The 26,126-nt window shown below is 35.6% G+C and overlaps 3 protein-coding genes and 1 pseudogene across 6 annotated transcripts; all 4 read left to right on the plus strand.

Annotated features, from left to right (window-relative positions):
• Positions 1-1,538: 1,538 nt before the first annotated feature.
• LOC116128820 (40S ribosomal protein S15a-1) lies at positions 1,539-3,380 on the plus strand. The gene is made up of 4 exons (XM_031414583.1): positions 1,539-1,642; positions 2,352-2,489; positions 2,591-2,751; positions 3,058-3,380. Exons 2-4 carry the CDS (start codon positions 2,357-2,359, stop codon positions 3,154-3,156), a joined length of 393 nt encoding a protein of 130 aa, XP_031270443.1. The 5' UTR covers positions 1,539-1,642; positions 2,352-2,356; the 3' UTR covers positions 3,157-3,380.
• Positions 3,381-6,545: 3,165 nt separating this feature from the next.
• LOC116128799 (ras-related protein RABE1a-like) lies at positions 6,546-10,473 on the plus strand. 2 transcript variants are annotated; one of them, XM_031414554.1, is made up of 9 exons: positions 6,546-6,661; positions 6,746-6,873; positions 7,502-7,574; positions 8,071-8,171; positions 8,630-8,695; positions 9,007-9,104; positions 9,687-9,749; positions 9,832-9,924; positions 10,007-10,473. In XM_031414554.1, the coding sequence occupies exons 2-9, from the start codon at positions 6,801-6,803 to the stop codon at positions 10,088-10,090; spliced, it is 651 nt and encodes a 216-aa protein (XP_031270414.1). In that variant the 5' UTR covers positions 6,546-6,661; positions 6,746-6,800; the 3' UTR covers positions 10,091-10,473. The 2 variants fall into 2 exon arrangements, with proteins under 2 accessions (XP_031270414.1, XP_031270415.1); XM_031414555.1 differs by having other exon boundaries at positions 6,566-6,661; positions 6,774-6,873.
• Positions 10,474-11,271: 798 nt separating this feature from the next.
• On the plus strand, positions 11,272-24,211 carry LOC116128801 (2-oxoglutarate dehydrogenase, mitochondrial-like). 3 transcript variants are annotated; one of them, XM_031414557.1, is made up of 10 exons: positions 11,272-11,411; positions 18,716-20,290; positions 20,530-20,756; positions 20,847-21,094; positions 21,475-21,559; positions 22,197-22,443; positions 22,671-22,799; positions 22,888-23,103; positions 23,348-23,471; positions 23,936-24,211. In XM_031414557.1, exons 2-10 carry the CDS (start codon positions 18,740-18,742, stop codon positions 24,172-24,174), a joined length of 3,066 nt encoding a protein of 1,021 aa, XP_031270417.1. In that variant the 5' UTR covers positions 11,272-11,411; positions 18,716-18,739; the 3' UTR covers positions 24,175-24,211. The 3 variants fall into 3 exon arrangements, with proteins under 3 accessions (XP_031270417.1, XP_031270419.1, XP_031270418.1); XM_031414559.1 differs by lacking the exon at positions 11,272-11,411 and adding an exon at positions 11,436-11,533; XM_031414558.1 differs by lacking the exon at positions 11,272-11,411 and adding an exon at positions 18,145-18,226 and having other exon boundaries at positions 18,714-20,290.
• LOC116128803 lies at positions 11,672-17,197 on the plus strand (annotated as a pseudogene).
• Positions 24,212-26,126: the final 1,915 nt, after the last annotated feature.

Genomic DNA, 26,126 nt, shown 5'->3' on the forward strand with positions numbered 1-26,126 from the left:
TGGTTGACGAATTTGATAAACATTAAAATGTCAATGGAGTTTGTCAATTAGGTCTTGTTTATATTCTGCTAAATTCAAGTTAAATTTATTGTTACTTATTAATTATTATATTCCCATGCAAAAAAATGTTTAATTAATTATTTGCAGGCCAATTTAGTGATTTACATGGTTATAGTCAACTTAATAACTTATCCATTGATTTTTTATTATGAATATTCACTTGTCTTTTTTTTGTTAACGATACTATTAATATTAAGATTTTTTTTGTTCAAATTACATAATAAAAATTAGGGGTGTTTAAAAGCGGTTAACCGAACCGGTTAACCGCTTTTTCAAACCGAACCGGTTGTTCGGTTTGGGAAAATTTTCGAACCGGTTTGGGGGAAAACTAGTTTTCCTCTTTTTTATTGGATAAAACTTTTTATTTTTTTATTTTTTCCTAAATTAAATTGTAAACATAAACAATACATATCCAAATAAAAATTAAACATTCATACATATCCATTGACACGTACTAACAATTTTTTTAGGAATTTGTTTAAATTATTATTATTTTATTAATATAAATATATAATTTTTATTTTTATTTTATTTATATATAATAAACCGGTTCAAAAAACCGTTTTGATTTTTCCCGACCGAAATTTGGTTTTTTGAATTTCTGAATCGTAACCAACTTTTTTTTGGCTCGATTATCGGTTCAGTTTGGTTTTTTGCATTTTTTTGAACACCTCTATAAAAATTTTAATGTGGTACAGCTGAGCTAGCTGTGATACTCTGTGAGTGAGCAGTGTGCAGCAATTCAATTTAGGACTGCATATTTCAATCAAGCCATAAATGTGAAGCCATAGAGGAAGATTATAAATTTATAATATGCTTAACATGCAACAATTAGAGAGACATAGGAACAAGGTTATTGTTATTATTTTTTTAAATGATTAGGGCTGTCCACACTAGTTTACGCGTACTTCAAATCCTCAACTAATCTCCATAACTCTAGAATTATCGGCCTGATAAGAGCTCTAGTGACTACCCTTATTAGCACCCGAAAGATTATTGTCTTGTTGATATATTTCCACTAACTTATAATTAATCACATCATCATATCAAACAATGGTCTAATTAGCATGATTCTTTAAGACAGTTTTTTTTATCTTTAACATACGATGAGATTTAAGAAAATATTAGAAAGAACCCTAAGGTACGAGAAATTGTCTAACTTCTCCTTAGGTTTGAAAAAAATCATGACTTACCTCCCTTTGACGGAGAATTCTAACGGTCAAAATCATTATGATCATCAAGGGAGGTAAGTGATGAGTTTATCAAACCTCAGGGGAGGTAGTAATAGTTCAAAAATCTAGATCAAACTTAAAAGCGGGCCTTATTTGACCTAGTTTTGACCGGTCAGGCCCGAATGACAATCATTCTTATTTGGAGTACAATCAAGCCCACATAAGCCCAATAACATAACAACTTACAAACCCAAGAACAAGGGCATTACAGTAATTCCGCGTGTTCCTTCACTAACCAGATATATAAACAATATGGTTTCGCGTTTTCTTCTTTCACTCTCCCAAAAACCCTAGTTTTTGTGCTTACACACTCTTTCAGAGGCGGCTCTCCCTGCTCTGATTTGCGAACGGTACGTACAGTTCTATCCTGAGGTCCACGTTTAGGAATACGAGTCTTACTTTTCCTTCGTTGCCTGATATATCGGATTCGATCTTCGCAGTTTACAAAAATCTGTTTGTTTTCATTAATTTTTCTACTCATGATTTTAAAGACGATTTAGTGTCATCTTGTATTGTTATTTTCTTAATATCTGATTGGTTGATAGTAATTTTAAAATGAGATCGTTAGCTCTTCAGTTTAGCATTCTGTTCTTAAAATTATTGTAAATGTTATGCGTTGCAAGATTATAAAGTTTGTGATGGTTGTATCGTTTGTCCAGTACCATTACTGGGATTAAGCTTTTCGGTAACCCACAACCTACTGGAACGTAAGATCAATGAAATATAAACTGTATGTTTTATTAATAACCGTTTATGCTTTGCAACTTGCCTGATAATGTTACTGGAATGTTACATGGCTTGGAGCAAACTAGATTCATAGGGAGTGTAGGGAAAATCAATAGTTTTTTTGTTTTTTTTTTTTAGTTTCCTCGTTAATTTTAATTGTTGTTTGGTGAGAACTATAATCTATATGTGGGCAATGTGGTTCTCATTTTGAGGCCGAGCAAATATTTTAGGAGCTTCTTTTTCTGTCCTTTTCCCTTTGTTTCTGCAAGATGTTTTACTTGTGGGCTAAAGTTTTGTTGTGGGCTCTGAGATCTTTTCTTTTATAATGTGCAGCAATAATGGTGAGAGTTAGTGTTCTGAATGATGCTCTCAAGAGCATGTATAATGCTGAGAAAAGGGGAAAGCGTCAGGTCATGATCAGACCATCCTCCAAAGTTATCATTAAGTTTCTTCTGGTTATGCAGAAGCATGGTATGAAACCAAGATTTACACTAGAGGATTGTCTTAAAATTTTGCTTCTTTTATGAATTCTTGAAATTTGTATAATTATTTTTATTTCCTGTTCTGTATAGGTTACATTGGAGAATTTGAGTATGTTGATGACCATAGATCTGGCAAGATTGTTGTTGAACTGAACGGAAGGCTGAACAAGTGTGGCGTTATCAGTCCTCGTTTTGATGTTGGTGTCAAAGAGATTGAAGGTTGGACTGCCAGGTTGCTTCCATCAAGACAGGTTAGTTCAAGAAGTGTTAAACTTGTCTGTTTTGATACTATGAATACAGTACTGTGCATTTGTACGGTTTCAATTTGGCACTCTATCATTATCTCCTTCCTGGAATTTCAGGGGTATGAAAACTTGTGCACAGTTTGTATATCACAATCTTCACTTTTTAGGGTGCATCTAGAATCCAATTTTAGTTGCCAAAACCTTTACTGCTCATTGCTCATCTGTGGGGGAAGAATTAGGCAACCTTCATATCTCTGCTTATGTGTATTATTGTTTATTTCTCTTAGCCTCATGGTAATGGTTTTTGTGCAGTTTGGTTACATTGTGCTGACAACTTCTGCTGGCATCATGGACCATGAAGAGGCAAGAAGGAAGAATGTTGGTGGTAAAGTGCTTGGTTTCTTTTACTAGGCTGAGTTTACATCAAGGATGGGATTGGAGTTTTGCTTTTGAGATTTTGATGTGTACTTTGGAAGAACTTGTTTACAATTGGATTAGCTCTTTCGTTTCCTTGATTTAATTATGAATTTTAAAATGAGAATAGTAGTTATTGTCTTTGTTAGTTGAAGACGAATGATGTTATGTATTCATACATTTATCTATTATTGGTTGATGTGGTTATCAATTTTCATAAAGTTTGTCAAAATTGCGAAATCTTAGTATGGAATTCAAATTTAAGTCTTTGATGGGGCGAAAGTTTGTCTTTTTTCACCTTTTGGGTGTTATTCCCGAGGTGGCGGGTCAACAGTACACCGCTAACACTTCTGTTCTTAAAAATGATGGTGGCACAGTGAATATCTGTACCAATTTCTAAAGATTCAAATGTTTCATCGTTTTGTTGTTTTCTTTTGAGTAGTGAGCATTATATTCTAAATGTTCTAAAATTTTCCTCTATTCAAACTCGGATTATTATAGAACTAGAATGTATGGAGTAAGTGGAAGATGCATTAAATTGTCGAATCATAAGCTTCCATTTGTTTGTGCTTCTGAATTTTATTTCATAGTGCCATAACAGTAATGTGAAATGATGTGATATGCATTGTGCATGTCAGAACAGGGAAGAGAAACACATCCACTGGTCGAGAAACACTATCTAAAAGCGTGGTAAAATGTTGAATGTGATGTGCTTCCAATGAGACTATGAGAGTAGTCAATAATCCTTTAGCTCTTACAATTTCAATAAAATCTAACCCTATTTAATGAATGTTACTGTTTAAATTAATATCTTATACGTCAACAGACTTGTTCTTCTAGCTCTTACCAACTGAAGCTATCATAAATTACATAAAAATTTTACGCTTGAGCTTTGAGTAATTACAAAATATCCATAAATTTTTTTGTGATTTCATGGATAAAATGATTCCTTTGCAAAACAAACATTTGTTCTTGTATTCAATCAAGAATCAAACCCAATATTTCCCTCACTTCCTAATTGATCTTATTACTCTTTGGCTGCCAATCAACTTTATTGAATTAATTGCAATCATTTCACTATTATTTTTTATCCTTCATCAACATAAACCATGAATATACATCCACCAACGACAATTTTATTTTATTTTATTTTTAAATATTTTGTGCCCCACTGAACACAGAAAATACAACAGTGAACTGTAAATTTGAAGTAGCTATAAATAAGAACAGTTAAACAGGGAGCAAGACAAAAGAGGATCTGTATATCATTTAAGACTGTCTTGATAATATGAAGCGCCTATAAGCATGAGTCGTTACATTTTGCCAAAGATCATAGTTGCCCTGATGGTGTAAAACAACCATCATGACTTAACTTTCAACATAATCTTCTTCAAACTTCTCATCATCACTGCTCTCGGTGGCACCATTGCCACCACCAGCGGATTCGAAACTCATCTGAAAGAGCAGAGAGGAGAGACCTGTACAAGAACAGGGAAGAATATATAGATCAAAAAGCTTCAAGTTTAAGTGGGCGAAAAATGGTGTCATTTAGAGGGGTTTTATAGGTATTAAAATGGTGGGGACTAGAAAAAAGGACATTCTCAGCATATACTTTGAAGCATAAAAACTTGCTTTTGTTTGCATTTTATGCTAATTTTTTAATGATTCATAAACCACATAATGTCGAATCTGCCTAAGATATTCTGCCTATAGTGGATTTTCTGTTCTCATCTTTTGTTTTCGTCACCAACTTCAGTGGAAGTACCCAGTTGCTGACAAGTAACACTTTCCTCCATCGTCAAACTATAAAGGATTGCTTATTGCTAAGGTAATATTATCATAAACAACATTATTTCTTAATGTTTAACCACAAAATTGGTAATGCATGACATATTGAAAATTTAGCAAAAACATAAACCACGATCAAATATTTTATTCTTCACATATGCATAAAAATGATAAAATGGCATAAACTCGTATCAGGGGTGTAATTGTGATGCTAGATGAGTGAATTATTAAATCATAAAATATATTAGTATTGAATTTGTGAATAGTAGCATGAGAAGCTTACTATCCTCTACCCATGAGACCAAAAGAGTTGGGGTGAGCATGGGTAAAAGGTAGAATTGGAACTAGCTCCATTAGGGTTAGGTTCTAGTTCTGAAAAATTTGAACTAGGAATTCTCGGATCCGGTTCTGGTTCCTATAGTGTTGGAACCAGGAACCAGAACTGAGATTTAGGTACTCAGGTAGGAATCAGGACTTAATTATAAATTTTGTAAATTATTGGGGGTGTATTGTAATCTTTTGGGGTTTATTTGTCATTTTAAAAAAAGATAGGGTGTAATAACTTAACTTGAGTACCCAAAACCGAAATTGGAACCTATTTTTCAGGTTCTGGTTCCAGGTTTCTATGAATTGGAACCAGCCGGTTTTGGTTCGAAATCTTAGGAACTAGCCAGTTTTGGTTCCTTCAAAAAATGCAGAGTATTCTGAACCGATCATCCCAACAAAAGAGTGTGGAACTTAATGGACTAACTTGCAAAATATTTGACGATAGTTACATCAAATTGGGTTTTCTTGTATAGATAGTAGATTGACATTGTCAATCTACTAAATGTGAGAAATGAAAAACGACATAATCTCATAGTTGTAACATTACTAAAGAAGTAGTAGCTAAATATAAAAAGGGTTTATTGGTTGTAATATAACAAACAAATGATGTGATGCCTAATTTGTGAGGCAAAAATCTCCATTGTTACATGTTGGTGGAAGTGATGGAATTGAAGAACAAAAAAAAAAAATATATGACTTTAAACTCCAAGGGGTTTGCCGGGAGATTAAGAAAGTTTATTTCTTTTATTGACTTTTTAGATTCGAATATTGAGATTATTTATCATATTTGTGACTTACTTTGTTTTATTTAGTAATTTAGTTCAAATACTCCAATAAAAAAATAATAATAATAATAATAATAATGAGATACAATGCAATGGGCCTACTTTGTTTTTAATATATGTCTCTTTGTCTGTTAGATTTTATGCTTGATGTGACAATTCATTTAATATTTGTACTTATTTAATCAAAAATATCAATTTAAAGTCAAATGAATGATAATTCTCTTAATTTATTTATTAAATTACAAAAAAATTATTTTAAATGTAATTAGACATTTTCATGATTAGTTATTTAGTTTTCATGTTGAATATTTGAAAATTTATGAAAAGATTATGGAAGTGATATCTTAATAAAATTTTTATCTAAATATTTTCAAAATATTATTCGTTTCTATACTCCATTATACAATAAGATTAAAAGTAATCCTATGTAGCCTAGTGTACATTTGCAACATAGATTGTCCAATCCAATAGCGGGGTGGAGGCATAGAAAATTGCCACGTATCAAAACGCGGAGAGACACAGACGAAGTCCGAAACTCAAAAGTCTCTGATATCATCCCATGTTACTGAAGACTCATTGAACTTTTATTATTACGCTTCAAGGTAATCTCTGTCTCGCGCTTTTCATTTCTGGCTTCTGATCTTCGTATTTATTCGTATAATTTTATTGTTGTTGTTATTATTTAGAATTGTTTTGACTATACGTTGCGCGTAGAAAGAGAGAAAGAGCTAGAGAAAATCGATGGCTGCACCACCAGTGAGGGCTCGTGCTGATTATGATTTTCTTATCAAGCTTCTTTTGATTGGTGACAGCGGTTAGTTTCCTTTTGTTTTATTTATTTCATTTTTTTATTTATCATTCTAATTTTTGTTGATTTGTTGTTCATTTGGGAATTTGGAGATATGGGAATAATGTGTGTGATCTTGCTGTGTTGATTCGTTGTTTGTAAAAGGAAACCATATGGGTTATCAATTTCAGATTCATGCAGTTGTTTTTACTTAGCATTTGCATTTCCCTTCCAAGTTGAGAAATATTGGAAATTTATTTATATTTAATGTGCTTAGGAGTTAGGGGTTAACCCTTTATGTGAAGATGATTTTTTTTTTGGTTCTAGTTGTAGAAAATCTCTGGTTGATTATACAACTTAAGGTGACATATGTGAAGAAATAGTTTTGCATGCGGGCTTCTTGCTGTGCCTGCATATCACCTTTCATTTGTGTCACATCATTTAAGATCTTTTGGTTGGTTTTATTACCTTCTCTGGCTAGAAATTCTTGTTAGCTTTTTGTTTCTTTTTCAATTTTAAAAGGCTAGGGACTTTTATAGTGTGAAAAAGTGAATAGTTAGGGAATCATGTTTTTCATTCTTGCCGATTGGGTTGGTTGACGTTTTATGTTTTAATCGTTCAAGTTTTTTTCTTCTGATTATTGAAATCATTTCAGGTGTGGGGAAGAGTTGTTTACTTCTGCGGTTTTCTGATGGTTCTTTCACAACAAGTTTTATTACTACTATTGGGTTTGTAGCCTTTGGAGCTCCGCCATTGTTATATTTTGATTTTTTTTTTTTTTTTAACATTATCTGCATGGTGTCATTTGGATATCAAGAAATGGAATCAAGAGTGACTATTGCACAGACCTGCTTTTGAGATCTACATTGAATATTTAGGATGAATGAATGATTATTGGCCATCTAGTTTCACTATTATTGTATGCTGGTTAGAAACTTGCACAATACTTTTCGGAAAAAAAATTAAGAAACTAATGCTATATAGTTTTTCATGCTCACAGCTCCCTCAAACAACCTCCCTTGGTTTTTGTGTCTAGAATGGCCCTCTCTTACAGTTGTTGATTGAGGAACTTCTAATATCAAGGGTTACATCATTTTTATTTTATTTTTGAAAATTTCTAACTTTTCAAATATCTTATGAAGAGGACCTGTACTTTTCTGTTGCTGAAACATTATAAGCGTAAGAACGCTTCTTCAAATCTTACTTTCAAGCTTTTTTCAACAGCATTGATTTTAAGATAAGGACCATTGAGCTTGATGGCAAAAGGATTAAATTGCAAATCTGGGATACTGCTGGTCAGGAGCGATTTCGAACCATCACAACAGGTTTGTCTTTTGTGAATCTTTATTTAGAAGGTAGGTAGACAGCCAGTTGATGCTGCCCTCCTATTTGCATTGGAGTTACTAGATAGGGAGGGGAAGTGCCGTTTCATTGTTTATCCATATTCAAGCTGTGAGACTGCCAACTTAACCAGCTGTTTACTAGTACTCTCATTAATTAAGTCATGTTATTTTCTCTCCAAAGAAACTTTGAAGCAGATACTGTAGAGCTTAGATGGTTTGGAATATACCGTAATGTTTATAGTTTACCTTGGTGGTTCTATGTGCTCCATGTGGTGGTTGTTATTGGAACATTTACTTGGTGACATACAAAGTAAGAGGTCTGTGGTTTTGCTTGCATAGGTGGTCTTGTTTAACAATCTTACTGTCATTTTATCCTGAAATGTATCTTGCGAATTTCAGATAGTCCTGGAGTTCACTTGTGTTCTTTATAATCTTTGCAGCTTACTACCGTGGGGCCATGGGGATTCTGCTGGTGTATGATGTTACTGATGAGTCATCTTTCAATAGTAATTCTTCTTGCCTTACTCTCAGTTTTTGAATTGTTCATAGCAATTTCTGTTTTCATAAATTGCAAAATGTTGCTGGATTCATGCACCCACCTTGTTGGATATTCTTTCATCGTATACATGGTTTTGCATCCTCCATTTCAGTGTTGACAACTATTGAAATAGGTTTTATGCAATTTTCTTATCTTCTTTAGTTGAGTGGATGGTCGAAGATCTGCCTCTGTTGTTGAAACTTTGTCCATCCTGGTAGAGTTAGAATTAAGTCTCCATCTCTTGCAATTCGTATTAATCTGGGTTTTCCTTCTGTCCAGATATAAGGAACTGGATTCGCAATATTGAACAGCATGCTTCTGACAATGTCAATAAGATACTGGTTGGGAACAAGGCTGACATGGATGAAAGCAAAAGGGTAAGTATTCTTTAATTATTCATTGATGGGTTCAAAAAATATATTCTTCGACATGGTGGTTTGGGTTGTAAGTTCACCAATTGGACATGCAACCCCTTTTCGGTTGGATGACTTGTGTAACTTACTACTTTCTGAGACCATGTCTAGTTGTCCTGCTTCTGTTGCAGACTTTGGTGCTAGATTGGGCTTCCATATTTTGTGTCCTTGTCCTGAGTTTTTGTGCATTTGCATTTGTGTGTATGTGCTGACTATTAGCTACAAAGGATCTCTTATTTTTATTCTCTTCCAAGGCTGTGCCTACCTCCTATGGTTGAGATATTTCTTCAACACAGTGGGTTGGTGTGGGTTCACTAAATGACAGGAAATCCTCTTCGAGTGTATGACTTAATTCACTAACCATCAAACTCCATGTGTAACCGTTCTGGAAGTTTGAGAAAAGGATGACTTGTGGAGGAGTTGATGACTCTGCTTCTTCTGAAGACTAAGTTGTGGGATTGGAGCTTTTTATTCTGTGTATGTATATGCTTGCTTGTATGCTATCTTGATTTTAAAGACAATGGATATTCTTTCTATTTCATGTAGGCTGTGCCTACGTCTAAGGGTCAAGCTCTTGCTGACGAGTATGGCATCAAGTTCTTCGAAACTGTAAGTGGCAATGTGCTGTTGGGTTTAAATCTTTGAAATTCTGTTCTGTTTCTTTCTCTAATGGAATAATTTATTTCTCCAGAGTGCAAAGACTAATTTGAATGTGGAGGAGGTTTTCTTTTCAATTGCGAAGGATATTAAGCAAAGGCTTGCAGAATCTGATTCGAAGGCTGAGGTTTTTACTCTTTATTATTTTCTTCATTTCTTGTCAATTTTATCTTTTCTCTACATTTGTTTATGTTTGCTGGTGGTTGCAGCCTCAGACAATTAAAATAAACCAACCTGATCCGGGGGCAAGTGGTAGTCAAGCTGCACCGAAGTCAGCTTGCTGTGGTTCATAAAGGAACCCAAATATATGACTTGAGGGGAAACATTCTGCCTGTGGCAGCCATTGCAGGGTAGAACTAATTGTGATGACACTGTGGTTGGTGCATGTATTTATCCCTCTGCTATTATTTTCTGTTACCAGCATTATTATGTTAAAGGTAGTGCTCTTCGCAATCAGTCTGTGGAATTTACAAAATTGCTGTCTTTCTTCTTCTTCTTCTTCTTTTCTGCATCTTTTCTATTTCGGAGGTAGAACTCAATTGACACTTTTATGTATTACTTTTTCTTTGTGTAGATAGATAATGAAAACCTTGGATCATTTCTCTTGCAAGAAATTGTCTGTGCTTTCTGTTGCACTGTTTAATGGAATGTCCCCTATGCCATTGTTAGTCTTTAACACAGAATTAGAGATGTACTTACATTTATTCCTTGAGGTTGAGTCTACTATCTTTCGTTATAGATCCTCCAATTCTAATAACGTTAAACTATGTAAGAGTAATAATATAGTTTTAGTAAAGTTAGATTAATGTCACCTTTTTGGGAATATTTGTCTCTGTAAAAAGATGATGTTTTAGAGTTAGATTTTAACACGAAAAACTCTGCTGGATTAAGTCTTTTTCTCCAAGAATTAATACTTTTTTTTGAATGTTACCAATTTATGGAACAATTCTCTTAGAACTTGATTGATGGTGGTAGCTGCTTATCTCATCACTTTTTGTGCTTTGCCACTTTCAGCGTTCCTTGTATTTTTCAATTAAAATTAATATAAAAAGTAATATCTCCTTTTATAAAATGACTAATTTCAACATGAGTGGTCGAAGGCCACGTATGTATTTATTCTTCTTCCTGGCATGATTTTGGACAATTTGTCAAATTTGGAGTAATTGACCTTCTTAAATAATAAAAATTCATCAAATTCGTTGATTAGCTCATAAAATTAAGATCAACACTATTAACCTCTTTCTAAAAGTGACCACCTTTACAGTGTTTTAGCAAAATAACCTTCAAAATAAGCAAAGTGAGAGGAAAGAAATTCGGGTTCAATTGGTTTTCCAATAAAATGTGGTTAGTTTCCAGTTTCCAGTTTTTTGGTTAATTTTGTACAATGTGAAAGTGCCATTATTAAGAAATTTCAAAAACGAAAGAACGAAAAAAATAATTTGACCAAAAATTTAATACGAGAAGATGTTAGAAATATAAAAAAAAAAAAAAAGAAACCATAAAAATACACAAAAGTGCGGTTTCAACTTTCAACGCGGACGGAGTGACCGTCACCGTCACGTTCCAGAACGACTAGGGTTCCTCTCTAATTCTCTTTCATCTCGAGCTTTGTAGGTACGCCTCTTATTCAAACCATTCATTTTTAAATCTGTTTTAAAGGATTTCTGGAAATGAATATCACTGCTGTCTTAGTTCTTGATTTATGCGTTGAATTTGTGGAACGTCTATTGATTTGTGTAAGACGAAATTATGATCCGTTTATCTATTTTTAATAAATAATTTTTTTTTGGTGGTCAATTTTCGTTAGTCATTTCTTTAGTTTCTGATCTTGGTTGTTTTTTTTGTTTGTTTGGTGTTCGATGAATTGCTTGTTTTTTATAGAGTTGAGGATTGAGGTTGATTGCTATGGGTGGTTTAGGAGCTGGTTCACATGGCAAGCTTGCCATTAGGAGGACTTTAGCTCAAGGTGGTTCATATGCAACGAGGACACGTGTGGTACCGGCACAGTCCCGGTATTTTCACACCACTGTGTTAAGTCAAGGCACAATCTGCACCTTGCCTCGCCCTGTTCCTTATCTAGGTTAACTGATAGCTTCTTAGATGGAACTAGTAGTGTCTATTGGGAGGAGTTGCAGAGGGCTTGGGAAGCTGACCCTAATAGTTGGGGATGATTCGGGATAATTTCTTTAGGAATTTTGTGTCAGCTGCTACATCTCCTGGGATTTCAGGTCAAACGATTCAGGAGAGTATGCGTTTGTTGTTGCTTGTGAGGGCATACCAGGTTAATGGTCACATGAAAGCAAAGTTGGATCCATTGGGATTGGAAGAAAGAGAAATCCCGGATGATTTGGACCTAGCTCTTTATGGGTTCAGTGAAGCTGATCTTGATAGGGAGTTCTTTTTAGGAGTGTGGAGAATGGCTGGTTTTTTGTCTGAGAATCGTCCTGTGCAGACCCTTAGATCCATTTTAACCCGGCTTGAGCAGGCTTACTGTGGGAGCATTGGTATAGTACATGCATATGTGCTGATCGGAGCAATGTAATTGTTTGAGAGACAAGATTGAAACCCACACCGATGCAATACAACAGGCAACGGCGAGAGGTTATTCTTGATAGGCTTATATGGAGTACACATTTGAACTCTTGGCCACTAAGTGGACTACGGCTAAGAGGTTTGGGCTTGAGGTGGGGAACATTGATTCCTGGCATGAGAGATTTTTGATAGGGCCTGATCTGGGGTTGAGAACATAGTTATTGGAATGCCCCACAGAGGAAGACTGAATGTGCTGGGTAATGTTGTACGAAACCCCTTCGCCAAATATTTAGTGAGTTTATGGGTGGTACAAAGCCTGTAGATGAGTTGGTCTCTATACAGGAACTGGTGATGTTAAGTATCACCTGGGAACTTCTTATGATCGGCCAACTAGAGGTGGTAAAGAGAATTCATTTGTCTTTGTTGCTAATCCTAGTCACTTGGAAGCTGTAGACCCTGTTGTTGTTGGAAAAACTAGAGCAAACAATATCACTCAATGATGTGGACAGGACCAAGAATATGGCGGTTTTGATTCATGGAGATGGTAGCTTTGCTGGACAGGTGTTGTCTATAGACTTTGCATCTTAGGCCTTCCAAACAACACTCTGTTACTATACACATGTAGTGAACAACCAAGTGGCCTTTACCACTGATCCAAGAGCAGGCAGATCCTCACGTATTGTACTGATGTTTGCCAAGGCTTTGAATGCCCCCATTTTCCATGTAAATGCTGATGATATGGAGGCAGTTGTTCATGTATGTGAACTTGCAGCAGATGGCGGCAGAAGTTCCATTCAGATGTTGTGGTTGATTTAGTTTTGCTATCGTCGATTTGGGCACAACGAAATTGATGAGCCATCTTTCACACAGCCCAAAATGTACAAGGTTAGTCCTGTTATAGTTAGCTCTACCTTTCTTGTTAGATTTGTGGCTAAAATGTGTTTGATTTTCTTCTGTTTTCCTTCCTTTTTTATTTATTGTTTTTTTTCACCCTGATCCATATTTTTCTTGTAGTGGCGTATGTTTCCTTGTTTTAATGAGCATCTAAAACCTGCTGCTCTTTAGCAAGTCATAAAACTAGACTTTCTGATTGGTTGAATATAACAGGTCATTCGGAATCATCCATCAACTCTAGAGATCTACAAAAAGAAACTTTTAGAATCTGGACAGGTGACCCGAGAAGACATTGATAAGATACAAGAGAAGGTCTACACAATCCTCATGAAGAATTCTTGGCCAGCAAAGATTATGTTCCTAAAAGAAGGACTGGCTCTCGGCTTATTGGTCTGGGTTCAAGTCACCTGAACAACTTTCACGTATTCGAAACACTGGTTATGGTGGTGTTTTTTTCAGTTAAAATTTTATTGTAGCTTTCTCTGGCTTCGTAGTTTAGCTTAATGAATTTGTTACGGTTTTGTACAGGTAAAACCAGAAATCTTGAAAAATGTTGGCAAAGCAATCACAACCCTTCCTGAAACTTTCAAGCCCACAGGGGAGTGAAGAAAGTTTATGAACAACGTGCACAGATGATAGAATCTGGAGAAGCATTGACTGGGCAGTTGGGGAGCCATTGCCTTTGCTACATTGCTTATAGAGGGTAACCATGTTCGGTTGAGTGGTCAGGATTGAGAGAGGTACATTTAGTCCCGGCATGCTGTGCTACATATCAAGAGACAGGGGCAGTATTGCCTCTGGACAATGTTATGATGAACCAGATGAAGAAATGTTCACTGTGAGCAACAGGTAATGCATTACTTTTCCATGTTTGTCTTTAATCTGTTCTACACTTTCTCTATGTATCTTGTAATGCTCATGTATGATTATCTTCTTCTTGTGTACAATAAGACACCAATTGTAATGGTTGTAATAATGTGGCTTCAAAAGGAAAGAAGAATGTGTTAGGATCCCACATTGAAGGGAAAAGGTGGGCATGTGGGTTATAAAGACTTGGGCACCCTCCCTTGGCAAGCCGGTTTTCCAAGGAGAGTTCTAACCCGCCCATGAAAGACCCATGCCCCACCCAAATTGTTGAGTATTGGAGTGGTTTTCTATCAATAGCTTAGAGTTTAGCAAACATGCATTAGTGTGCATGCTAGTATTATGTACCTAATGTCATCATAAAGAAGGTTCCTTACTTTTCTCAAGCACATGTCCCTGGTATGTTGACTTCTGAAAATGCATATGAGATTAATGCAGTAAGTAACCATCTTCTCCAATTGCATACACATACCCAGAATGTTTTTATTTTCCCCTTGTTCAAATTGATGGCAGGCATGGATGAGGTGTAATTTCTGCATCCTAAGAATTTCTTATTGAAAATCTATGCTATTCTAGTTACGATAAGAAAACCCATTGTTACTGATGCTGGGTAACAGTCTTTCTACTTGAGGCAGTTAAAAGTGCACCAGTATCTCCTGAGACACTTTATAATTCTTGAATTATTGCTTCTATTTTGGTTTTTACATTCAAACTATTTATTTTTCTGAACAGTTCTCTTTCGGAGTTTGGTGTTCTTGGATTTGAATTGGGTTATTCAATGGAAAACCCAAACTCTTTGGTAATGTGGGAAGCACAATTTGGTGATTTTGCTAATGGAGCACAAGTGATATTTGATCAGTTTCTAAGTAGTGGTGAGTCAAAGTGGCTGCGTCAAACAGGACTTGTTGTGTTGCTTCCTCATGGTTATGATGGTCAGGGTCCTGAACATTCAAGTGCACGATTGGAGCGTTTCCTTCAGGTATGCCCCACAAGTGCATTTGTATTGTCCTTTATGTACTAGTTAGGCTGTACATCATGTCTCTTTTATTTGGTTTACTTTGTTGGACCATGTTTTTCATGTGGACGGTTGGGAAAAGGCATGCAATGGACTTGTATCTCTTCAAAATATTTGCCTGGCACACTGTATTGTATTTCTCAGTGTGTCTTTTTTCTGCATGGTTCCTAGTTGGGTTTATTGAACCCTGTCAAGGGGAATGTGGATGATAGGATTTGACTCTGTTGCTAACTGATATAGATGTTTATAAATTCTTTGGTAGATGAGTGACGACAATCCATTCGTTATACCTGAGATGGATCCAACTCTTCGAAAACAAATTCAAGAATGCAACTGGCAGGTTGTGAATGTTACGACTCCTGCTAATTACTTCCATGTTTTGCGCCGTCAGGTGAGTACAACTTATTGAATTATGAATTACTTACCAGTTTTTAGCTATGTCTCGTCATTTTATTATTTTTGCTATTTCATCTTGCAGATACACAGGGAATTCCGTAAGCCTCTGATTGTGATGTCTCCCAAAAACCTACTCCGTCACAAGGAGTGTAAATCAAATCTTTCTGAGTTTGATGATGTCCAAGGCCACCCTGGTTTTGACAAACAAGGGACCAGATTCAAGAGGCTTATAAAGGATCAGAATGATCACTCTAATCTTGAGAAGGGTATTAGACGCCTGGTTCTTTGCTCTGGGAAGGTGTGTCATTCTCTTAGTGCCGCTTTTTATGTCTGAAATTTTATTAAATGCTGGATGATCTTGGATATCCTTGTTATTTTCCATATTATATGTTACATGGCCAAGAAAGCAAACAATTTGTTTGTGCTTGACATGATAATTAACCCCACAAGAAAAAATGGTTTATTAGATGGAAAATGGTTACAGTTGATACATAGTTCATATGCATTCTTGCTTGCAGGTTTATTATGAGCTTGATGAAGAGCGAAAGAAGAAGAATGCAAGTGACGTTGCAATATGTAGGGTGGAACAGCTTTGTCCATTTCCATATGATCTCATTCAGCGAGAACTTAAGAGATACCCAAGTATGTATTCTAACTACTCACCAGAGGTGATGGTGTGCATTATTTATAATGGAGAAGCCACATCTCTCTTTTTAGATGTTTTCATTGATTACGTGGATTACTTGCATAATTATTTATGTTTGTAGTTATCATCAGTGTGTTTTTACGTGGTGCATTCAGTTGTGTTCTCCTGCATTATTATCTGGCATGATCAATGCTTGCACGTTGTAGTCTTGAAATAATATTATTGACAGAAAATTTGTGAGACGATGAAATGTGTCTGCTCCCAGTAATATAGATTAATACTTAAAAGCTTCTAATAGAATAATGCTAGATAAGAGACGAAGCAGATCTAAACTAAGTTATTGAAATGAACTTGTGAAATCCTTTGGAATCTAGCTAGCGTTTCTTATTGTAGGACAGGATCTACTTGCTAAAAATTGAATACATTTTCGTAGGGTTGAATTTATCAGAGAGCCTGCATGTTTTTCTGTTCAGTTTATTTGATCAGTCGGATTTCTTCATTTCTCATATTCTTTACACAAATTTCTATTGACATAGCGAGACTGTTTTGTTTCGACTTTGATCCTTTTAGATGCCGAGATAGTTTGGTGCCAGGAAGAGCCAATGAACATGGGTGCATACAGCTATATTGCACCTCGTCTTGGCACTGCCATGAAATCACTGAGCAGAGGAACTGTAGAGGACATCAAATATGTCGGCCGTGCTCCTTCAGCTGCCACAGCCACTGGTTTCTATCAAGTTCATGTGAAAGAACAGACCGAGCTTGTGCAGAAGGCCATTCAACCTGAACCAATCAACCAGCCTCTCTAAAGTTCTAAACCCTTGAAACCAGTATAAGAAGATTAATGATTTGCTCCAAGAATAACTCATGGAATCTGAAAATTTTTATTTCCATTTCTTCTATTGTTTGATGTTTGTCGTTAATTCTGTTATCTTCAAAAACACCAGGGAAATCATACAAAAACTGAATTTCAATACCAATATGATATTTATGCACTACTTTTGTAGTGTTTTTGACTGTAATAATGTTGTCTTCCTTTGAGTACTGGATGGATAGACTTGTAATTAAATTTCAGTTTCTTTTTCTCTCACTCTTATCTCTTTCAAGTATTTTTAATTTTTCCCGTCAATTTTAATTGTGATAATGATGAAGAGAAACGGGGGGAGGGGGGGATGATGAAACGTAAAGAACCGGATTTGTACAAATTTATTTGTGGCTGGAGCATTTTTTATTACTTGTAATAAAAAAATAAAATATTGATAAAATTTCATATACATATATATTAGTGTATTAATATTACACATTTTAAAATATATTTAGTGATGACTTTTTGCATGTGTTCTTGCTTGTAAATAATAAGCCAATAAGGTGACACTATAGAAGATATTCTATATAATTTCATAATACCTATCTTTCCTATATCCATTATTAATAACAATATAACAAAGTTAGGATAAAGGGATACTTTTGATAAATTTCTAAAATTTTGGCAGTCCATTTGATAAAACAAAGGGATATCAGTGACACATTTTTTAAACTTTTAGGGTCTATTTGAAATAAAAGCAAAAATTAAGATACTCCAAATGTCATAACACCTATCTTTCTCATCCATCATTACCAAGAATAGGCGGGATTGCCTTACTGGAATCGACAAGACGTGCAGATTTCTTTACAAATTTGTGGGATATTTTCATTTTATACTTAACACAAATATATTCAACAAAACATGTATATTTCTTTATGATCCAGAACTCTTCATTAATTAATTTGTTATATTGTCGCCATTTTTTCCCTGCAACTATTTCTGGGTTCCTGAGATTCGTGATTGCTTAGAAGCACTTCTTAAATCAAGGAAACTGAAAACGATCACCTGATTTTGATTGCAATCATAATACAAATTCAACTCTTACACAGAAAAGTAACACCCAAAAAAAAAAAAAAAAAAAAAAAAAATTACAAATAATATATATATATAGGTATAGGTTTTTACTATAAATGTGGTTAAAAAATGCAATAAAAGGCAACCAAATGCAGATTCAACACAGACGGAGGCTAGGTTTCTCTCTTCCTCTCCAGCTTTGTGGTACGCCTCTTACTCTTAGCCATTCTGAAATTGAAAATCACTGTAGTCTCTTCCCTTGATTTATTACGCACTTGAAATTACTTGGATGTGCTAATTCGTTTTTTTTTTTTTTTTTTTTTTTTAATCTCGTATAAATTATGGTTTCACTCACTTTTATCTCATTTCCCAACAACGTAATTTTATCAGTTGATATTTACTGCTCAGATTGTTTATTTATTTTCTGTCTCTTTTATTTACGATTATTATTAAATCAATTACAATAGTAGTTTGATTTGGTGCTACCCCATAGTAACTGATATCATTTTATTATGTCAATTTCTTGTGCAACACGGTAACTATATTGATTTGTATAAGACGAGCATTATGATCTGTTTGATCTATTTTCATGAATAACATGTTTCTTTTTTCGTTTTATTATTTCTTTAGTTTCTGATCGTGTCGTTGATTTTTGTTTGTTTGGTGTTCTATAATTTGCTTGTTTTTAACAGAGTTGAGGATTGAGGTTGATTGCTATGGGGTGGTTTAGAGCTGGTTCAAGTGTGACAAAGCTTGCCATTAGGAGGACTTTAGCTCAGGGTGGTTCATATGCAACGAGGACACATGTTGTACGGATGCACGCCCTGTATTTTCACACCAGCGTGTTCAAGGCAAAGGAACAATCGACACCTATGCCTAGCACTGTACCTTTATCTAGGTTAACTGATACTTTCTTGGATGGAACTAGTAGTATCTATTTGGAGGAGTTACAGAGGGCTTGGGAAGCTGACCCTAACAGTGTGGATGAATCGTGGGATAATTTCTTTAGGAATTTTGTTGGTCAGGATGCTACATCTCCTGGAATTTCGGGTCAAACAATTCATGAGAGTATGCGTTTGCTGTTGCTTGTGAAGTCTTACCAGGTTAATGGTCATATGAAAACGAAGTTGGACCCACTGGGGTTGGAAGAAAGAGAAATCCCGGATGATTTGGACCTAGCTCTTTATGGGTTCAGTGAAGCTGATCTTGATAGGGAGTTCTTTTTAGGAGTGTGGAGAATGGCTGGTTTTTTGGCTGAGAATCGTCCTGTGCAGACACTTAGATCCATTTTAACCCGGCTTGAGCAGGCTTACTGTAGGAGCATTGGATATGAGTACATGCACATAGCAGATCATGAGAAATGTAACTGGTTGAGAGACAAGATTGAAACACCAACACCGACGCAATACAATAGACAACGGCGAGAGGTTATTCTGGATAGGCTTATATGGAGTAGCCAATTTGAGAACTTCTTGGCCACTAAGTGGACTACAGCAAAGAGGTTTGGGCTTGAAGGTGGGGAGACATTGATTCCTGGCATGAAGGAGATGTTTGATAGGGCAGCTGATCTTGGGGTTGAGAACATAGTTATTGGAATGCCTCACAGAGGAAGACTGAATGTGCTGGGTAATGTTGTACGAAAACCACTTCGCCAAATATTTAGTGAGTTTAGTGGTGGTACAAAGCCTGTAGATGAAGTTGGTCTCTATACAGGAACTGGTGATGTTAAGTATCACCTGGGAACTTCTTATGATCGGCCAACTAGAGGTGGTAAGAGAATTCATTTGTCTTTGGTTGCTAATCCTAGTCACTTGGAAGCTGTAGACCCTGTTGTTGTTGGAAAAACTAGAGCAAAACAATATTACTCCAATGATGTGGACAGGACCAAGAATATGGCTGTTTTGATTCATGGAGATGGTAGCTTTGCTGGACAAGGTGTTGTCTATGAGACTTTTCATCTTAGTGCGCTTCCAAACTACACTACTGGTGGTACTATACACATTGTAGTAAACAACCAAGTGGCCTTTACTACTGATCCAAGAGCAGGCAGATCCTCACAGTATTGTACTGATGTTGCCAAGGCTTTGAATGTGCCAATTTTCCATGTAAATGGTGATGATATGGAGGCAGTTGTTCTTGTATGTGAACTTGCAGCAGAATGGCGGCAGACATTCCATTCAGATGTTGTGGTTGATTTAGTGTGTTATCGTCGATTTGGGCATAATGAAATTGACGAGCCTTCTTTCACACAGCCCAAAATGTACAAGGTTAGTCCTGTTATCGTCATCTCTGCCTTTCTTGTCAGATTTCAGGTTCAATTGTGCTTGATTTCTTCTCTTTTCATTTCTTTTTCTATTTTTTTTTTGTTTCTTTTTTTTTTTGGGTTTTCACCTTGATCCATATTTTTCTTATAGTAGTTTCCTTGCTTCTAATGATGGTCTAAATATATGCTGCTCTTTAGACAAGTCAATAAAACTAGACTTTCTGATTGGTTGAATATAAACAGGTCATTCGGAACCATATGTCACCTCTAGAGATCTACAAAAAGAAACTCTTAGAATCTGGACAGGTGACCCAAGAAGACATTAATAAGATACAAGAGAAGGCCAACACGATCCTCAATGAAGAATTCTTGGCCAGCAAAGATTATGTTCCTAAAAGAAGCGACTGGCTCTCAGCTTATTGGGCTGGATTCAAGTCACCTGAGCGGCTTTCACGTATCCGAAACACTGGGTATGGTGTTGTTTTATCAATTAATTTTTGTTCTTTGCTGGCTCTGGCTTCGGAGATTTAACTTATTGAATTTATTATGATGTTGTGCAGGGTAAAACCAGAGATCTTGAAAACTGTTGGCAAAGCAATAACAACTCTTCCCGAAACTTTTAAGCCTCACAGGGCAGTGAAGAAAATTTATGAACAACGCGCGAAAATGATAGAAACTGGAGAAGGCATTGACTGGGCACTTGGGGAGGCACTTGCCTTTGCTACATTGCTTGTGGAAGGTAACCATGTCCGATTGAGTGGTCAGGATGTCGAGAGAGGTACATTTAGTCACCGGCATGCTGTGCTACATGATCAAGAGACGGAGGAGCAGTATTGTCCTCTGGATCATGTTTTGATGAACCAAGACGAAGAAATGTTCACTGTGAGCAACAGGTAATGCACATTACTTTTCCATGTGTGTCCTTAATCTATTCTACACTATCTCTATGATTATCGTTGTTAAATGCTCCTGTATTGTTATCTATCTCTGAGATTATCATTATTAGTGTAACTATAAGACGCCAATTGTAATGGTATTGTAATAATGTTGCTTCAAAAGGAAAAGACTAATAGCTTAGAGTTTAGCTAACATGCTAGTTTTATGCGTTTCATTGTCATCATGAAGAAGGTTCCTTACTTCTCTCAAGCATATGTCCCATGGTATGTTGACTTCTGAANGCTGTGCTACATGATCAAGAGACGGAGGAGCAGTATTGTCCTCTGGATCATGTTTTGATGAACCAAGACGAAGAAATGTTCACTGTGAGCAACAGGTAATGCACATTACTTTTTTATGCGTGTCCTTAATCTATTCTACAGTATCTCTATGATTATCGTTGTTAAATGCTCCTGTATCATTATCTATCTCTGAGATTATCATTATTAGTGTAACTATAAGACGCCAATTGTAATGGTATTGTAATAATGTTGCTTCAAAAGGAATAGACTAATAGCTTAGAGTTTAGCTAACATGCTTGTTTTATGCGTTTCATTGTCATCATGAAGAAGGTTCCTTACTTCTCTCAAGCATATGTCCCATGGTATGTTGACTTCTGAATATGCATTTGGAAACTAAGGCATTAAGTAACCATCATCTCCAATTGTTTACACCTACCTAGACTGTTTATTTTTATCCCTCAAAATAGGCAGGCATGGGACGAGGTTTACACGATGCTAATGAGTGCAATTTTTGCATCCTATGAATTTCTTAAGAAAAAATCTACACTATTCTAGTGAAGATGAGAAACCACGTTTTTACTGATGCTGAGCAGAGTATGTTTTGGTAGAAAATAGTCTCTCTGCTTGAGGCTGTTAAAAATGCACCTATATCACCTTAAACATGTGATAACTCTTGAAATTTTTGCTTCAATTTTGGTTGCTTATATTCAAACTATTTATTTTTCTGAACAGTTCTCTTTCAGAGTTTGCTGTTCTTGGGTATGAATTGGGTTATTCAATGGAAAACCCGAACTCATTGGTAATGTGGGAAGCTCAATTTGGTGACTTTGCTAATGGAGCACAAGTGATATTTGACCAGTTTCTAAGTAGTGGTGAGTCAAAGTGGTTGCGTCAGACAGGACTTGTTCTGATGCTTCCTCATGGTTATGATGGTCAGGGTCCTGAGCATTCAAGTGCAAGATTGGAGCGTTTACTCCAGGTATGCCGCACAAGCGGATTTGTATTGTCCTTTATGTACTAGTTAGGCATGCAATGGACATAGTAATATCTCTTCAAAATATTTGCCTGGCACACTGTATTTTCTCAGTGTGTCTTTTTTTCTGGGTGGTTCCTAGTTGGGTTTATTGAATCCTGTCAAGGGGAATGTGGATAATAGGATTTGACTCTGCTGCTAACTAATATAGATGTTTATAAATTCTCTGGTAGATGAGTGACGACAATCCCTTCGTTATACCTGAGATGGATCAAACTCTTAGAAAACAAATTCAAGAATGCAACTGGCAGGTTGTGAATGTTACGACTCCTGCTAATTACTTCCATGTTTTGCGCCGTCAGGTTAGTACAACTTTTTGAATTATGAATACTTCCCAGCTTTCAGGCATGCCTCTTTATTTTTATTATTTTTTCCCATTCCGTCGTGCAGATACACAGGGGATTTCGTAAGCCTCTGATTGTGATGTCTCCCAAAAACCTACTCCGTTACAAGGATTGCAAATCAAATCTTTCCGAGTTTGATGATGTCCAAGGTCACCCTGGTTTTGACAAACAAGGGACCAGATTTAAGAGGCTTATAAAGGATCAGAATGATCACTCTGATCTTGAGAAGGGTATTAGACGTCTGGTTCTTTGCTCTGGGAAGGTGTGTCATGCTATTAGTGCCCCTCTTTATCTTTCCCTGAAATTTCTAGTTAGTTAATGCTGGATGATCTTCCATATCTTTGTTAGTTTCTAGTTTATATGTTACATGGCCAAGAGAACAAACTATTTACTTGTGTTGGACATGATAATTAACGCCCAAAAAAATGGTTTATCAGATGGGAAATGATCATGGTCTATTGTGGCATATGCTATTTATACTTAGCTCTCTGCATTCGTGCTTGTAGGTTTATTATGAGCTTGATGAAGAGCGAAAGAAGAAGAATGCAAGTGACATTGCAATTTGTAGGGTGGAACAGCTTTGTCCATTTCCATATGATCTCATTCAGCGAGAACTTAAGAGATACCCAAGTATGTCTTTTCAACTAGTGAAAAGAGATGATGGTGTGCATTATATATGTTTGTATTTATCATCAATGTGTTTTGACTGGTGCATCAAATTCTGCTTTCATGCAATATTATCTGGCATGATCAATCCATTCTCATTGTCGCCCTGAAATTAATGTTATTGGCATAAAATTTGTGAGATGATGAAGTGTGTCTGTTTACAGTAACATAGGTTAATATTGAAAGGTTCTATTTAGAATTATGCTTGATAAGAGACTAAAGCGGATCTAAGCTAAGTTATTGAAATGAAGAATTATTGAAATCCTTTTGGAATTCAGCTTGTGTTTCTCATTGTAGGAGTATCGCCTGGCTAAATAATTGTATGAATTTTAGTAGGGTTTATTTTGTTGGTAAGCCTGCGTATTTTATAGCTTGGATTTCTTCTATTACATAACGAGGTTGATTTGTTTTGACTTTGATCCTTTTAGATGCCGAGATAGTTTGGTGCCAGGAAGAGCCAATGAACATGGGTGCATACAGCTATATCGCACCCCGCCTTGGCACTGCCATGAAAGAATTGAGCAGAGGATCCGTAGAGGACATCAAATATGTCGGGCGTGATCCTTCAGCTTCCATAGCCACTGGTTTCTATCAAGTTCATGGGAAGGAACAGACCGAGCTTGTGCAGAAGGCCATTCAACCTGAACCAATCAACTACCCTTTCTAAAGTTCCTCTACTAAACCCTTGAAACCAGTACAATAGAATCAATTGAAACCAGTATAATAGAATCAATGTTTTGCTCCAGGAATAACTTGTGTTGCTACCTGAAATTTTCTTCAAAAGTGCCTGGGATATAATAGAAAAACTGAGAATTTCATTACCAATTTGATATTCATGCACTATAGTGATTGTTTTCTTTCAGTTTTATACCATTTTTAATTAATATTTCAAAAAAATTTATAGTGATATTAAATGATATGAATAACACATAAAATAATTAATCATTTAAAATGAAAATTGGGATGTATATAATATTTCCTCTATACAATTTAATAAATAAATTTCCTTCCTAGAATTTTATTTTTTGGATTGATCAGAGTGTTCGGGTCAGTTTGTATGTATTTCAACTAGTCTTCTAAAGCCCTGAAGTTAACGACAAGGTAAGTCTTTAGTGGTCATCTCTATTAAGAATTAAGGTGAATCGAACTCAAAACTTCTTAAGTAATATGTTCAAGAATCTTAGTTGACTATACGGTTAACTAATGGTGGTTCCTCTTGGAAGTTTCACATATAAGATCAACAAAACGTGGAGAATATTTTTCACACTTTTGTGGGATATTTTGATTATGTACTCATCACAAATATAATCAAATCAACAAAACGTGTAGATTTCCTTACAAGTTTGTGGGATGTTTTCATTAAATACTCTTGGAATCGTCAGCTGAGGTCCGATTGCTTCTGAACTGAGTATGAGCATTTTGCATTATATAAATGTCATCTTTAACATAATTACGTGATGGAACTCTTCACCTAATAATTTGTTATATTGTCGGTAGGAATTGCTTGCTCAGTTACACATTGATTTAATCACTGCAACTTAAATTAAGAAAACTGAAAACATCAGCTCATCATACTCACAAGAAAGCCACAGAAAAATAACGTCTGGAATCCCTCTAATAAGCACGAATAATAAACAACAGAAGTCTAATTCCAAAGACGAATTTCTCTAATCAAACTGGAGAAACCTTTAGTTTTTTTCTTGAAATGAACCAGTTTCAGCTCCTCACGGAAAGGTGTTTATGTCATTTGTCTGAGCAGCTGAAGATAGTTTACGATTAATTATATAGTCTTTGGTTTGACTCAAGAAATTAAAACAAGATTATTTCTTAGAATAAGAGAACTCCAAAAGGGCTTTCGTCTTCTTCCTCTTTGGTTTGAGTTCCATATGTTTGTATATAAAATATCGGTTCCTAATATTTGGTGCTGTGTTCATGATCCATCCTATATTTATACATATAAACGGCAAAAGCAAATCACAAGATCACGAATCATGACATGAACTTAGAAATTAAGGAGTGATTTCGATTACATTTTTGTTGGCAGATGGAATAACTTAACACGTACGACATGCTTATCACCCTGAACCTGGAAGAAAAAGGTGATGATAGAGTCAAACTGGGTTTAAGATAGAGATTAGAGGCACTGATTTTATCCAAAAAAAAAAAAAAAAATTCACTTTTACAAAGTAATATTTGTGAGCTGTATATTATGTGTTCAAGAAGCTTAGTTTCACAATGCTGAGGTGTTTAAGTTATGAATATATATCCATGAAAACCACTTGCTTTATTTGAGAAGCCTGCGCAGCCATGCATATTATGACTACGTCCATGTGTTCATCAAGAGGGTTAGATCAGATTAAACTTACAGCCTTATCGATTAGGGTGGATTTCACGATATATGCTAAAAAGTGGTATCTGGGGAAACATATATTATGGGTCAGTTAATTGTGGAATTAATGCATTTAGTTCTTCCTCAAAATCCAATCAGCATATATGGAAAGGTAACACTTATCCAATAAAGAAATGTTTTTGGGGGAGAAATCCAGCAGCTAAAGCAAAAATTAATGGAAACTCAAGTGGCATGACATGGAGTCATTAGCCTTTTAATTAATTAAATGT

This window comes from Pistacia vera, unplaced genomic scaffold (genome assembly GCF_008641045.1).
Source record: "Pistacia vera cultivar Batoury unplaced genomic scaffold, PisVer_v2 Contig204, whole genome shotgun sequence".
Lineage (NCBI taxonomy): Eukaryota > Viridiplantae > Streptophyta > Magnoliopsida > Sapindales > Anacardiaceae > Pistacia > Pistacia vera.